Source organism: Syngnathus scovelli, chromosome 4, assembly GCF_024217435.2.
Source record: "Syngnathus scovelli strain Florida chromosome 4, RoL_Ssco_1.2, whole genome shotgun sequence".
NCBI lineage: Eukaryota > Metazoa > Chordata > Actinopteri > Syngnathiformes > Syngnathidae > Syngnathus > Syngnathus scovelli.
Genome location: NC_090850.1, coordinates 3485566 through 3497867, shown reverse-complemented (window position 1 = coordinate 3497867; position 12302 = coordinate 3485566). Strand labels below are relative to the sequence as shown.

At 40.7% G+C, this 12302-nt stretch overlaps 1 protein-coding gene and 1 long non-coding RNA gene across 8 annotated transcripts in view; one reads left to right on the top strand and one right to left on the bottom strand.

Annotated features, from left to right (window-relative positions):
• Nucleotides 1–801: 801 nt before the first annotated feature.
• Nucleotides 802–1918, bottom strand: LOC137840262 (uncharacterized). The gene is made up of 2 exons (XR_011086786.1): nt 1806–1918; nt 802–1079 (listed from the first exon to the last, which is right to left on the bottom strand). It is a non-coding gene; the product is annotated as an uncharacterized lncRNA (long non-coding RNA).
• Nucleotides 1919–1924: 6 nt separating this feature from the next.
• si:ch211-220f16.2 (golgin subfamily B member 1) overlaps nt 1925–12302 on the top strand; it is an 87674-nt gene continuing 77296 nt past the window's right edge. For 4 of the 7 annotated variants that reach the window (XM_049718579.2, XM_049718578.2, XM_049718580.2 and 1 more), the window contains exons 1-4: nt 1925–2087; nt 4639–4692; nt 7616–7771; nt 10031–10168. In XM_049718579.2, coding sequence (XP_049574536.1) covers nt 4648–4692; nt 7616–7771; nt 10031–10168 — 339 coding nt within the window. In that variant the 5' untranslated portion in view covers nt 1925–2087; nt 4639–4647. Of the gene's footprint in view, nt 2088–3012; nt 3167–4638; nt 4693–7615; nt 7772–10030; nt 10169–12302 lie in introns of those variants that run through there. The other 3 variants (XM_049718576.1, XM_049718583.2, XM_049718577.2) reach the window with 3 other exon arrangements.

Genomic DNA, 12302 nt, shown 5'->3' with positions numbered 1-12302 from the left:
TTTGCTGAATATATCTGCAAGCGAGCAAAGCTTTGCAAGCCAGTCCGTGCTCTCGAACAAGGTGTAATGATTCAATATGGTGGCGCGTGCACACGCAGCGGCCACTCTCTGTCCCGTTCGTTGTTTTGTGAGTGTTTACTGAGTGTTTGTCCGGCAGTTTTGTGTGTGTTCGTCTCGTGTGATACGTCGTGCTACTAGTGCGGCGGGCATGTTCTGCTCAACATCGGCAGAAGTGGGTTTTATGGCGTTCTAGACTTTGGTGCGGAGAGATTAAGGGCGCTCGGACTGCTTCGTCATGGAGCGACGCCGGACTAGCCTGCTCTTCCTCCCTCGGTTGGACTGCGTCGTGAGGTCGGATTGCTCCGTCCTGGAGCATTGTTGGGATGTGTCGGCAGCGGGTCTGCGAGGCAGCGGAAGAGGGGCCAGCGCGGAGACGTCGGGCCAGGCTTGCGGCCAACCCAGCTCGCAGAGCCGTGCCTTCCATTCTCCTGGCGTACGTTCGTTCGCGGGACGACAAGATGGGTTGCGTTCGCCTGATAGGATCCACGAACCGGACAGTGCGTGCCTGCTGTGTGCTCGTGTTCACAGTGGCCTGGTTGACTGTCATCTTTCCGGACTCTGCTGTGCATCGGGAGCGGCTAGCGTGCTATCACTCTTATTGTTCATTTTCTTGTTTTATTTTTCCTGTGTTGTTTACTTGTATGTGCGTTCTGAACTCTGTCTTGTCACCCTGGGATAGTGAGAAACGTAATTTCGATCTGTTTGTGTGTCTTGACATGCGGAGGGATTGACAATAAAGGAGACTTTGACTTTGACTTTAATGGGGAGATCCGTGCTCTGTCAGAAAGGTGTGCACTTCAGCTCATAACTCCAACAGCCTGTTGAGTATCTTCCTTCGAGAGAACCAGCGCACTTCTGTATGCAGGAGGAGTTGCGTGTGTTCAGCTCCCATGTTTTCACAGAGGCGGCAGAACAAACGTGCATTAAGTGGCCTTGACTTGATGAAGTTGATCACTTTGATGCTGTCGTTCAAAACATCATGCAACACGGGGCTCATTTTCTTGGATGCTAACGCTTCCCTGTGAATCACACAGTGAGTCCACTTAATGTCGGGATTTTCCTATTTAATCCGCGCAATGAGCCCTTTCGCACTTTTGCACACAAGATATTGAAAATAATTTTGAGTTGCAGAAATTGAATTTAGGCAAAATGGACGAGCCTGCAATATAATTTTTTCACTTAGATTTTTGGGGTGTCTATATACAGAGCCCTCTGTTGGCTGAAAACATTTATTTCCATCAAAAGATGTGGCATCCTTTTGTTCCTGAGACATTAAACTGTCCATATCAGTCAGTATAGATAGCCAACATTTTTTATTCACCATTGAAATCTGATGTGTTTTCAAAGTATACACTGCTCATATATATATATATATATATATATATATATATATATATATATATATATATATATATATATATATATATATATATATATATATATACTTTTAAATTTTTACTTTTGTCCAATAAAGTTAGATGTTGCAAAAGCAAGTCACTCACATGATTTGTTAAACAATAACGAAACAGTCTCATGACTGTTATTTTGTTAAGTTTTTTTCAAATTATGTGATATATTCTAGCATTAAAATTGCGTGACGTTGGCAAAAATATCTCCCACAGAGATGAGACTGACTATCCACGGTCACTTATAAAAACAACAATAACGCATTAATATAGCATCGTCAAAGAGAGCAACGCATTTTCAACTTTCAATATGGTAAGTAATGTATTAAAATAACATACCCACGCGAGGACTGACAAATAGTTTCGGTGTTTTTTTTCCTCTTGTTTTTATACTTGAAATGCTGAGTGGTATGCCAGTGTGCAGGATGGCAACATAGCGGAAGGATTTGCGCATGCGCCAATTCCACAGCTGTAGTGTCTTGTTGACAATTTTGCTCGATTCATTTTGATATTCTAGGTGCAATGTTGTCGTTGCTGGAATAAAATGATCATGCATTCCTGGCGATATGCTCAAATGGGGAAACTCTCCATAAAATCGTCATAAACGTATGTGCCCGGCCGGTAAGTAAATTTTGATGATCGATTGTGGGTAGCTTGTAAGAGCTCATTTGCTCATTCGAGTACGACGCTAGTTGTATTAGCTTTGTGCTAGCGCGATAAGTTGTCAAGCCCGTAGTTTTTATTAACTTGTATGCCTTGAGCTGGATGTCTGTATGTGGACAAAGGCCTATATCAAATCGAAGTTATCGTAAAGGCCAAGCGATATTATGGCGCAAGTTAGCAAGAAGCAAGCGCGGAGGAGCAGGTGTTAATTTGGTATTTAAGTGGTTTGACGATAAACTACTTCTATAGTGTGCTTTAACAAAGGGCACTTGCTAATGCCAATGCAATAGTTCAGTTCTTGCGTCTTTTTCCAAGTTACTAACTAACTACACGCAGTTTTCTCTGGTATGTGAAGAGAAACCGGTCAGACCTGATTGTTCCTGTATCAGCCAGGTCTGTTTAGTAAGTTAACGAGCTCAATCTCAATTTATTGGCTGTGTCCGAATGTTCACCATTGTCCCCCAACCCCTCAATCACCTTAGTCCCGCACTATATTTATCACTAAAAGTGGTTCCTCATTCTATTCCGATTTGGACAGCCAGATCACTACCGACTCTTGGTCTCGTATGGAGGGTTTCGATGTTCTGTAAAAATCCCACAGTCCCATGTGGTGGACCATACTGGACGTCAACTCCGTCTTTTCCTTGTGAACGCGTATGCTTGTCAGTTAGATGAGTTTACGCTACTAAGGGGCAAGATTTGTGTCAAAATTATTCATTGATTTTTACCTTCTTTTTTTTTTTGATCCAACAATTATACACGATTTCCCTCATTTGTTTTTCAGATCCACAAATACATCCATGATTGTCGAGTTTTTGGGATCCGCTAATGTATTTGTGATTTTACTTTTTTTTTTTTTTTTTTTTTATCAAACCCTAAATTCAATCTTGGTTTTCACATGTTTCTCCAATCGACAAATTATCTAAATTATTATCAGCATTTATTTTTTTAATTGTTTCCAAATTGTCTTTTTTAAAGTGTCTGCACTGAAAACTGAAGAAACTAGAAATTACTTCAACTTTTTATGAACAAACAAAGTAAGTAACAAAGCAAATTAAATTAAATTAAAACACAAACTAAACCTCTGAACTGTGAGGCGGACTTGTTCACGTGTGGCACTGTGCCACCTTAAATGTATTCATCGTTATAAATTTGCTCCTCAATCTAGCTAAATTCTATCTCCATAAATGCTCTGTGTCATTTGTGTGGCAAATACAGTAACCAGAAACACTGTGGACGTCACATTCCCTTTGATGCAGCCACCGGTAAATTAGTTTGTTTAATCATACAGGCGATGGAAAATGGAGACTTAAGTGAAGTAAAATGATTTTTCTAAAATCCAATTTATGAAATATTAACAATGACTGAAATAAAATCGACTCCAACCAAATATTGTAACACATTAATCCCTGCTTTTTGTTTTTCTGCCGTGTCGTACAACGTCTTACAACATCTTATAGCGTCATCATCATGTAAATGGTAACCTGAAAATAGGTTCCCTAAATTAAATGGATTTGAATTGTAAATTAGCTTAATGCTGAGGTTTAAATGTTTATTATTGTGTATTATGAAACCTCGGATTTGATTCTACACTTGGCTACAATGCAGAGTGGGATCCTGGTCAAAGTAAGCCATTTTAAACGTAAAACCTTTTGCCGCTTTAAGGTTGTAAGTATAAATAAGCGAATGTGAGGCTTTGTAAAGTTATTTGGCTGCCACTTTATAGTGCAGGTATATGCACTCCACCATTTTAATCAAATTGGGTGTTGGACTATGACTTTTCCCACACTGACTATGTACGACCGTATGGAGCGGTAACATAAGCCCTTTTCAATGATGAGGATGGACGGGGATGGGGTGTGATTATTTTATTAATATGCATAAAGGGATGATGATGGAAGGGTGGCCAGGTCAAGGACTGAGGACGGACAAAATAAATGCACATCTATGCAATTACTCTATCACTTTAAGTTCAATTTGACCAAACTGCAATTTTCTGAATTTAATGTTGACAAGTGATGTAAAAATGATTGGACATCTCTGAAAAAAACAATCCAACATCCTCAAGAAGGCACCCCGAAAATTTGAGGAGTTTGCATGGAGCAATTTCTCTCATCAATACTGGGCCAAACTAACTGTTGAGACATGCTGAATGAGAGTTACAGAAATTGTTTGCAATGAATGAATCAATCAAAAGATTGCGCAATAACAAATTATGGGTACCACATTGTATCCGTCCAGGACATTTTTATTTTAGAGTAATTCTGTTGCAACACAAAAATAAAACAATGCCTAAATTTTGCTGGTTAATTTTCAGCAATTTTGTTTTTAAACTTATCAATGCAGTCAGTTTTAGGTTATGTCAGTGACCTTTGTGTTTTCTTTTCTTTGACTCGTTTGTTTTAATAGCATGTTCCACATGATAATAAACCTCAGTATACTAAAGCCTTGATTAAATGACTGCTTATGGATTTCCAATGTTTAAAGTTTGTGTTTGCTGTGTTTTAAGGTCTGAACCATGCTGAAGTGGTTTTCCAATGACGAGGCAGAGTCTGGCTCAGGAGTAAGTATCTGTGTTTGACCTTTAACGACGTGAGTGCTCACTGGTCACATTTTTGCGTCAGATGATTGGCATTAGTGCCCAGTGAGAAACTCAGCAACATTTAAAACTCATTATTAGATATGTGTGAGTCACACACAGCTTCATTCTAACATGTTTTCTTGCAGTTGGTTGAATTTGGCGAATTTGATAACACACCCAGTTTCAAGGTTGTCTTGAATATTGACTCATTTTGAAAATACTGTTTATCATAAATGCTTCTGGGGGTCATTTCTCAACATCAGCAATTATATAATAGAATATAATACAACTTTTTAATGTTAATGTATTATTAATATGTGTTATTAATGTCGCGCAATTTACAACAGCAGCAGGTATAGCAAAGCGCTTCACACATACTGTATAGCAATGGGACAACCACAAAGTCAACAATAAATTGAAAGACAAATTCATATACAGTAGCAGAACAGTAACAGTTGCTAGTTAGGTGAAAGCCAAACAATAAAAATAGGCCTTTAAATTAGTTTAAAAAATGAGCAAAGAGGGGGCTTGCCTAACATGTAATGGGGAGGTCACTGTAGAGGGAAGCACCGGCAACAGAAAAAGCTCGATTCTCTCTGAGGCTCCGCTTAATCCTCTGCAGACCCGAGGCACTGGGCTGGTGCATAGGGGGAGATTATGAATGAGATGCTCCATTGCATATGCTATTTTTCACTCTAAATCAGGGGTGTCAAACATACGTTCATGGATTATCCGCTATGGGGCACACTGTTTTGATCAGAGTAGAAGACAACACTGTTTTGATCAGAGAAGACAGACCCAACACAGCAGACGGTAACAATGCGCCAATTGCTGCTTGTTACGATGTTGTTTCTACCCTGGTCTCTACCCCTCCTTTACACCCTCATTCGCCAAAATGTCATTATCCAAACGGAGAAAAGTAGATACGGACTGTAGAATTTTCAATGAAAAATGGATCACGTCCTATTTATTTATAGATAAGCACGGAAAACCATTGTGCTTGGTGTGTTTGCAACACGTTTCGGTATTGAAGGAATATAATATTCGATGCCACTATGAGACTCTTCACAGTGAAAAATATGACGGCTTGCAAGGACAACTGAGAAGAGATAAGATCAATGAATTACAGGCGGGTCTGAGGAAACAGCAGTCAACTTTCATCCAGAGCCGACAAGTGACAAGCGACAAGCTTCTCCTAATTACATTAGCCTGACGAGGAATACTATACAGGACTGTCTCAGGAAACGCTGCACAACCAACAGAGATGAACGCAGTCTTAACAGCATTGTGAAGAAGAGTCGCTTTCAGAATTTGGGGGAGCTTCAAAGACAGTAGACTGAAGCTGGAGTCCAGGTATCAAAAGCCACTGTTCACAGACGTGTCCGGGAAATGGGCTACAATAGCCGTATTCCCATGGTCAAGCCACTTCTGAAGTGTCTGTCTTGGGATATGGAAAAGAAGCACCAGACAGTTGCAGAGTGGTCCAAAGTCCTCTTTTCAGACGAAAGCAAGTTTTGTATTTCATTTGGAAGTCAAGGCGCCAGAGTCTGGAGAAAGGCTGGAGAGGAGCAAAATCCAAGTTGCTTGAGATCCAGTGTGAGGTTCCCACAGTCAGCGATGGTTTGGGGAGTCATGTCAACTGCTGGTGTTGGTCCACTGTGTTTCATTAAGTCCAGAGTAAATGCAGCTATGTACCAAGAGATTTTAGAGCACTACATGCTTGCGTTTGCTGAAAAGCTCTATGGCAGTGGTTCTTAACATGGGTTCGGTGAGTCGGCTTCAGGGGTTCGGCAGAGCTGGTATGTCATTGCCCTGCCCTGCCCCGCCCCCGCCCCGCCCCCCGCCTCGCTAGTCAGGACATGGCACCTGGTATTGATGCACTTGTACAGGCCAAAAGATGCCAAGTATCAGGAACAAAAACAAGTCCAGACTAGTCTAATGCCTTTAAAATGCTGCCTTAGATACTGTTTCCGTTGAAAAAATACATCTCTGTGAAGATGAATCCATACTGTGGTGATTAAAAAAGTGTGCAGTGTATTGTTATTCAGCAACTTCACTACAAAAAGTATGGTGGATTTCTACTGTTCATGCAACTTCATGAATGTTCAATATGTATTGTATGTGTGTTTCATGTATGAAGTTTCCACATTTACAGGATATGTGAATACTTTCTTCTTTACACACTTAATAGCGCTCATCTTAGTTTGTAAGGTGTAGGCAGGGAGTAAATTTAGATTTTATATGCACATGTGTAAATGGTTTAAAAATTCCTTTCTTTATGAATCTCGTGTAATCTTAAAGTGCATTACTGTCAATGTTTTAAGTTATGTTAATGTTATTGTAATGCTATTAATGTTTTGTAAAAGGAATGTTCATTAAATTTCAACATTTTCCTACTGTTCTTGTGCTTCTTTACACCAAAAAAAAAAAAAAAAGGAAATACATTATATTTTGGTTACTTATAGCAGAGTATGGTATAATTTTAATGGTCCGGCCCACTTGACATCTACCGAGGCCGTATGTGGCCCCCCCAATGTGAGATGAGTTTGACACCCCTGCTCTAAGTGTATGACAACAAGGTATATAATTACATTATTACTTTTAAAAATAGTAAACTCCCGCTTTGGGGATAGGGACCCAAGAGCTGCTTCAGTCGCGACAGCAAGTAGACAATGGCTGCCACCTAAGATGGATGAAAACTTTTTTTTTTTTACTTTCATGACCTGCTCAATTGGTTGCGCTAGGTTATTTACTTTCAATAACCAGACAATAACTTAATGCACCTTTCAAGATTTACAAAAAAAAAAAATCCCGTACATTGCAGCCGTACTATGCTGGAGATGTGTGAATTGTTCATGTTAAATGTGGACATGCATTCACAAGTCTCCCCTGCCCTCTCTTCCAGGCCCCAGGCTATCCCCATGGAAGCGGCAGAAGTGAAGCGGTTCAAGCTGAAGAAATGGCAGACAGACTTGTTCAAACTCAGCAGCTTGTCACTCAACTGAAAGAGCTGATTCGGGAGAAGGATGCAACACTTTGCACCAAGGATGAACAACTTAAGGTGTCGGTCTACTTGTTTTCTTTACTATACTTCATAGGGGTGCAGAAAAAAGTCGATTCTACAAAGAATCGCGATTCCTAGTTGTAGCGATTCTGAATAGATTCAAATTTCCATAAATTGCATAGATTTATATCCACGACTGGTGGGTTGAGGGGCTGGCTGGCTGGGGTGGATGGCTCGATCAATATGTATATTTATGTAACCGGTGGCGTTTTTTCTCGAGTGGCATTCACTCACTTGATGATTGAACCTGCACCACCACCACATCTCTAACTAAAAGCACTGGCCGCTAGTTCAGTAGTCAACACACCATTAAGAGGTATGGGAAGTAAGATTTTGCATTAATATACAAATGCGGAGATCAAGATGGCATTTGTAAGTAATAACTCATTTGCAAATCAAATGAAATTGGATATGGTAAACTTGCCTTCAATTTCATTAAAATGAGTAGGGCTCAAATTGTCGTAAGCTACAACCAAACATCTTTTTTTCAGAGTTCAAAATGTTTTTCTTACACACAGTAATACAATTTTGTGCGGTACCACTTCATTGATTGATTTCATAAATGCAATTCGCAGTACCGTAATTTTCGGACTATGTCGCGTTTTTTTTCATAGTTTGGGTGGGGGGGCGACTTATACTTCACAAATTTTCAAAATTCAAAAAGAAAAGAAAAAAAAAGTTGAACCGCGATGTAGCAAGGGATTACTGTAATTTGAATTTCAAATGACGTCAGTGGCGCGGCGAGGCGGTTGTTTACATAAAGGACAAAGATTCGATCACGGGATGACGAAGGGTCCCACGTACTACTGGCATCATTCGCGGCTTTGTTTGTAAGTGACACGGAGGATGAAGAGTTTGAAGGATTTAATGATTTGGAGTGACACAGAAGGTTTGAAAAACTATTCTGGCTTTTACGCACGCCCGGTCCTACTCTACGGAGATCTCTTTCACCTCCGTGGATTGAAGTCGGGGGCCAGCGCTCGGCGGGGTGGCTGTCCAGGGACGGTGGATGGGGCTCGGACATGGCTTTTAGGCACGCCCGGGACTATTCTACGGAGCTCTCTTTCACCTCCGTGGATGGAAGTCGTGGGCCGGCGCTCGGCCGGGTGGCTCTCTGGGGACGGTGGATGAGGCTCGGACATAGGTTTTACGCACGCCCAGTCCTATTCTATGGAGCTCTCTTCCACCTCCGTGGCTGGAAGTGCCACCTCTGGGGATGGAAGTCCACGCCGCCACACACCTGGAAGCCGACGCTGGTGCTTGGGACCGTGTGGTGGTGAACTATTTATGTTATAGTTATTTGATATATTTTATTTCGTATAGCAACTTGTATATGTTTTTATCGTTACAGTTCAGTACTTGTTGGCTCGTTGAACGCTTGTTTTGTTAAATAGATGTTTACCAAACCCACATTTTTCCTTGTACTTTGTTAACGCTATAATATAGTTATATACTAGATCTGTGGAATAACGACGAGGCTGACGTCAGGGCGCACGCGCGACGTTGTTGACAAAGGACGAGGAATTTGATCGATGGATTTAATGATTTGGAGTGACACAGATGGTTTGATAATATTGTTGCTTATGTGATAGTTATTTGATATATACTTTATATGTTGTTATGTGGGTCTGTGGAATATTTAGAATATTTAGACGTCAGCGGTGGGGCGCATACGCATCATTGTTTCCATAAAGGACGATCGATGGATTTAATGAATTGGAGTGACACAGATGGTTTTATAAACGTGTTATTTATGTAATAGTTATTTGAATAACTCTGAATGTTACGTCAGGCCCGTTCCCAGCTCTTCGTTTGTGTTTATGTCACGTTAGCATACCTAACGTTAAGCCTGTTGGTGCTCGTTCATGTCTGTTCTTGGTGTTTGATTTTGTCGAATAAATTTCCCCCAAAATGCGACTTGTACTCCGGAGCGACTTATATATGTTTTTTTTCACGTTATTGTGCAAATTATTGCTAATGCGACCTGTATTTCAGAGCGACTTTTAGTCCGAAAATTACGGTAGTTTTATCAATACAGGTGAAAAGTTGTGTGGTTTGTGTATTTTATTTCTGTGGGAATGTGTTCCAAATGGCTCTTTGTGTATTTATAGTTGCCAACCCCTTCTGTAGATACTAGATATGATCATGTCATGTCCCTAAAGCAGTTTGCAATGCTTCAAGAAATTACTCAGTTTATCATTGAATCATTTGGCTACTATTGAAAAAGATTATAGAACCATGCTGTCAATCCTTCAGATGGAGAAGGAGGCGTGTGAGGACAAACTGTCGAAGTTGCATCTCCAAAACAAGGCCAAGGTGACTTCTCTCACCACACAGCTTGAAGAACTGAAGAAACGGATGCAGAGCCAAGATTCACCAACACGCAACAAGAAGGTAAACACTCTTCTTTGCTGCACTAATGAGAGATGCACATAATCACCACTTTATTAAACTTGATACTCACTTTCAGTGGAATTATTTACAGTTGCTGACAGGAAGTTCAAAAATATATATGTACAGGACTGTCTCAGAAAATTAGAATATTGTGATGAAGTTCTTTCTTTTCTGTAATACAATTAAAAAAACAAAAATGTCATACATTCTGGATTCATTACAAATCAACTGAAATATTGCAAGCCTTTTATTATTTTAATATTGCTGATTATGGCATTCAGCTTAAGAAAACTCAAATATCCTATCTCAAAATATTAGGATATCATGAAAAGTTATACCCGTCGGGTATTCAACTAATCACTTGAATCGTCTAATTAACTCGAAACACCTACAAGGGTTTCCTGAGCCTTGAAAAACACTCAAATTGGTTCAGTAAAGTAAATCACAAGTATGGGGAAGACTGCTGATCTGACTGCTGTCCAGAGGACCATCATTGACACCCTCCATCAGGAGGGTAAGACACAAAAAGAAATTTCTCAAAGAACAAGCTGTTCACAGACTGCAGCTTCAAAGCGCATCCACAAAAAGTCTGTTGGAAGGGGGAAATGTGGCAGGAAACGCTGCACAACCAAGAGAGATGAACGCAGCCTTAACAGCATTGTGAAGAAGAGTTTCTTCCAGAATTTGGGGGAGCTTCTGTCAGGTTTATTTTACTGACATGTGTACTATAAAGTAAAGAGAAAAGACTCAGCAAACAGAAATCACAATGAGACAAGAATATTAATTCAAATTTTCGCGCGGAGTGCAGTACAGATAGCTTACAACAATCTCACTACACTAAATATCTATATGCACTCCTACTCTTTTTATTTGGATTTGTCCTACCCACAGTGTGAGACAAAAGCCCCTATGGAGGGGGGAAAAGCATGTGGGCTTTGTCTCGGAAGCAAAAATAAACACAAGGTGTTGCATACTTATATGGCAATGTCTGCAAAACAATTTAAGCAATCAGCATCTCTCTTTGTCTCTATGATAAAAACAGGAAACGTTTTCTTACCGCTCCATCTGAGAGTGTAAAACTGTGGTCAGGCATGTTGTTTCTACGAATTGTCTCGGTAGACGTTTTCCTAGACGTTCTCTGCTTGCAGAGTTGCAAGCTGGTAGCTGCGTCCTGCCTGACCCAGCCGTCACCTCTCTCGTGACCCAGCTGTAACCTTTCTTTTCTGTAGCACAACATAAAAACAGCAAAGCCTAACAGCAAGCATATATTGCAGTAATATTGCAGTAAGCATTGATTAGAGAACGCATGATAACATGTATATATACATTTTTCTAACAGCTTCAAAGACAGTGGACTGAAGCTGGAGTCCAGGTATCAAAAATCACTGTTCACAGATGTGTCCGGGAAATGGGCTACAATAGCTGTGTTCCCATGGTTAAGCCACTTCTGAAGCGTCTGACTTGGGATATGGAAAAGAAGCACTAGACAGTTGCAGAGTGGTCCAAAGTCCTCCTTTCAGACGGAAGCAAGTTTTGTATTTCATTTGGAAGGCAAGGCGCCAGAGTCTGGAGAAAGGCTGGAGAAGAGCAAAATCCAAGTTGCGTAAAATCCAGTGTGAAGTTCCCACAGTCAGCAATGGTTTGGGGAGCCATGTCAGCTGCTGGTGTTGGTCCACTGTGTTTCATCAAGTCCAGAGTAAATGCAGATTTTAGAGCACTACATGCTTCCGTCTGCTGAATAGCTCTATGGAGATGATGATTTTCATTTTCCAGCATGATCTGGCACCTGCTCACAGTACCAAAACCACCAGTAAATGGTGTACTGGTCATGACATTACTGTCCTCGATTGGCCTGCCAATTCCCCTGACCTGAACCCCATAGAGAATTTGTGGGGTATTGTGAAGAAGAAGCTGAAAGACACCAGACCCAACAATGCAAACGGCCGCTATTGAAGCATCCTGGGCATCCATAATACCTCAGCAATGCCACAGGCTGATTGCCTCCATGCCACGCCGCATTGATGCAGTAATCCGTGCAAAAGGATTCCCAACCAAGTACTGAGTGCATTAATGGACATTTTCAAACATTTGATTTTGTTTTGCTGTTATAAATCTTTTTTTTTTACTTGGTCTG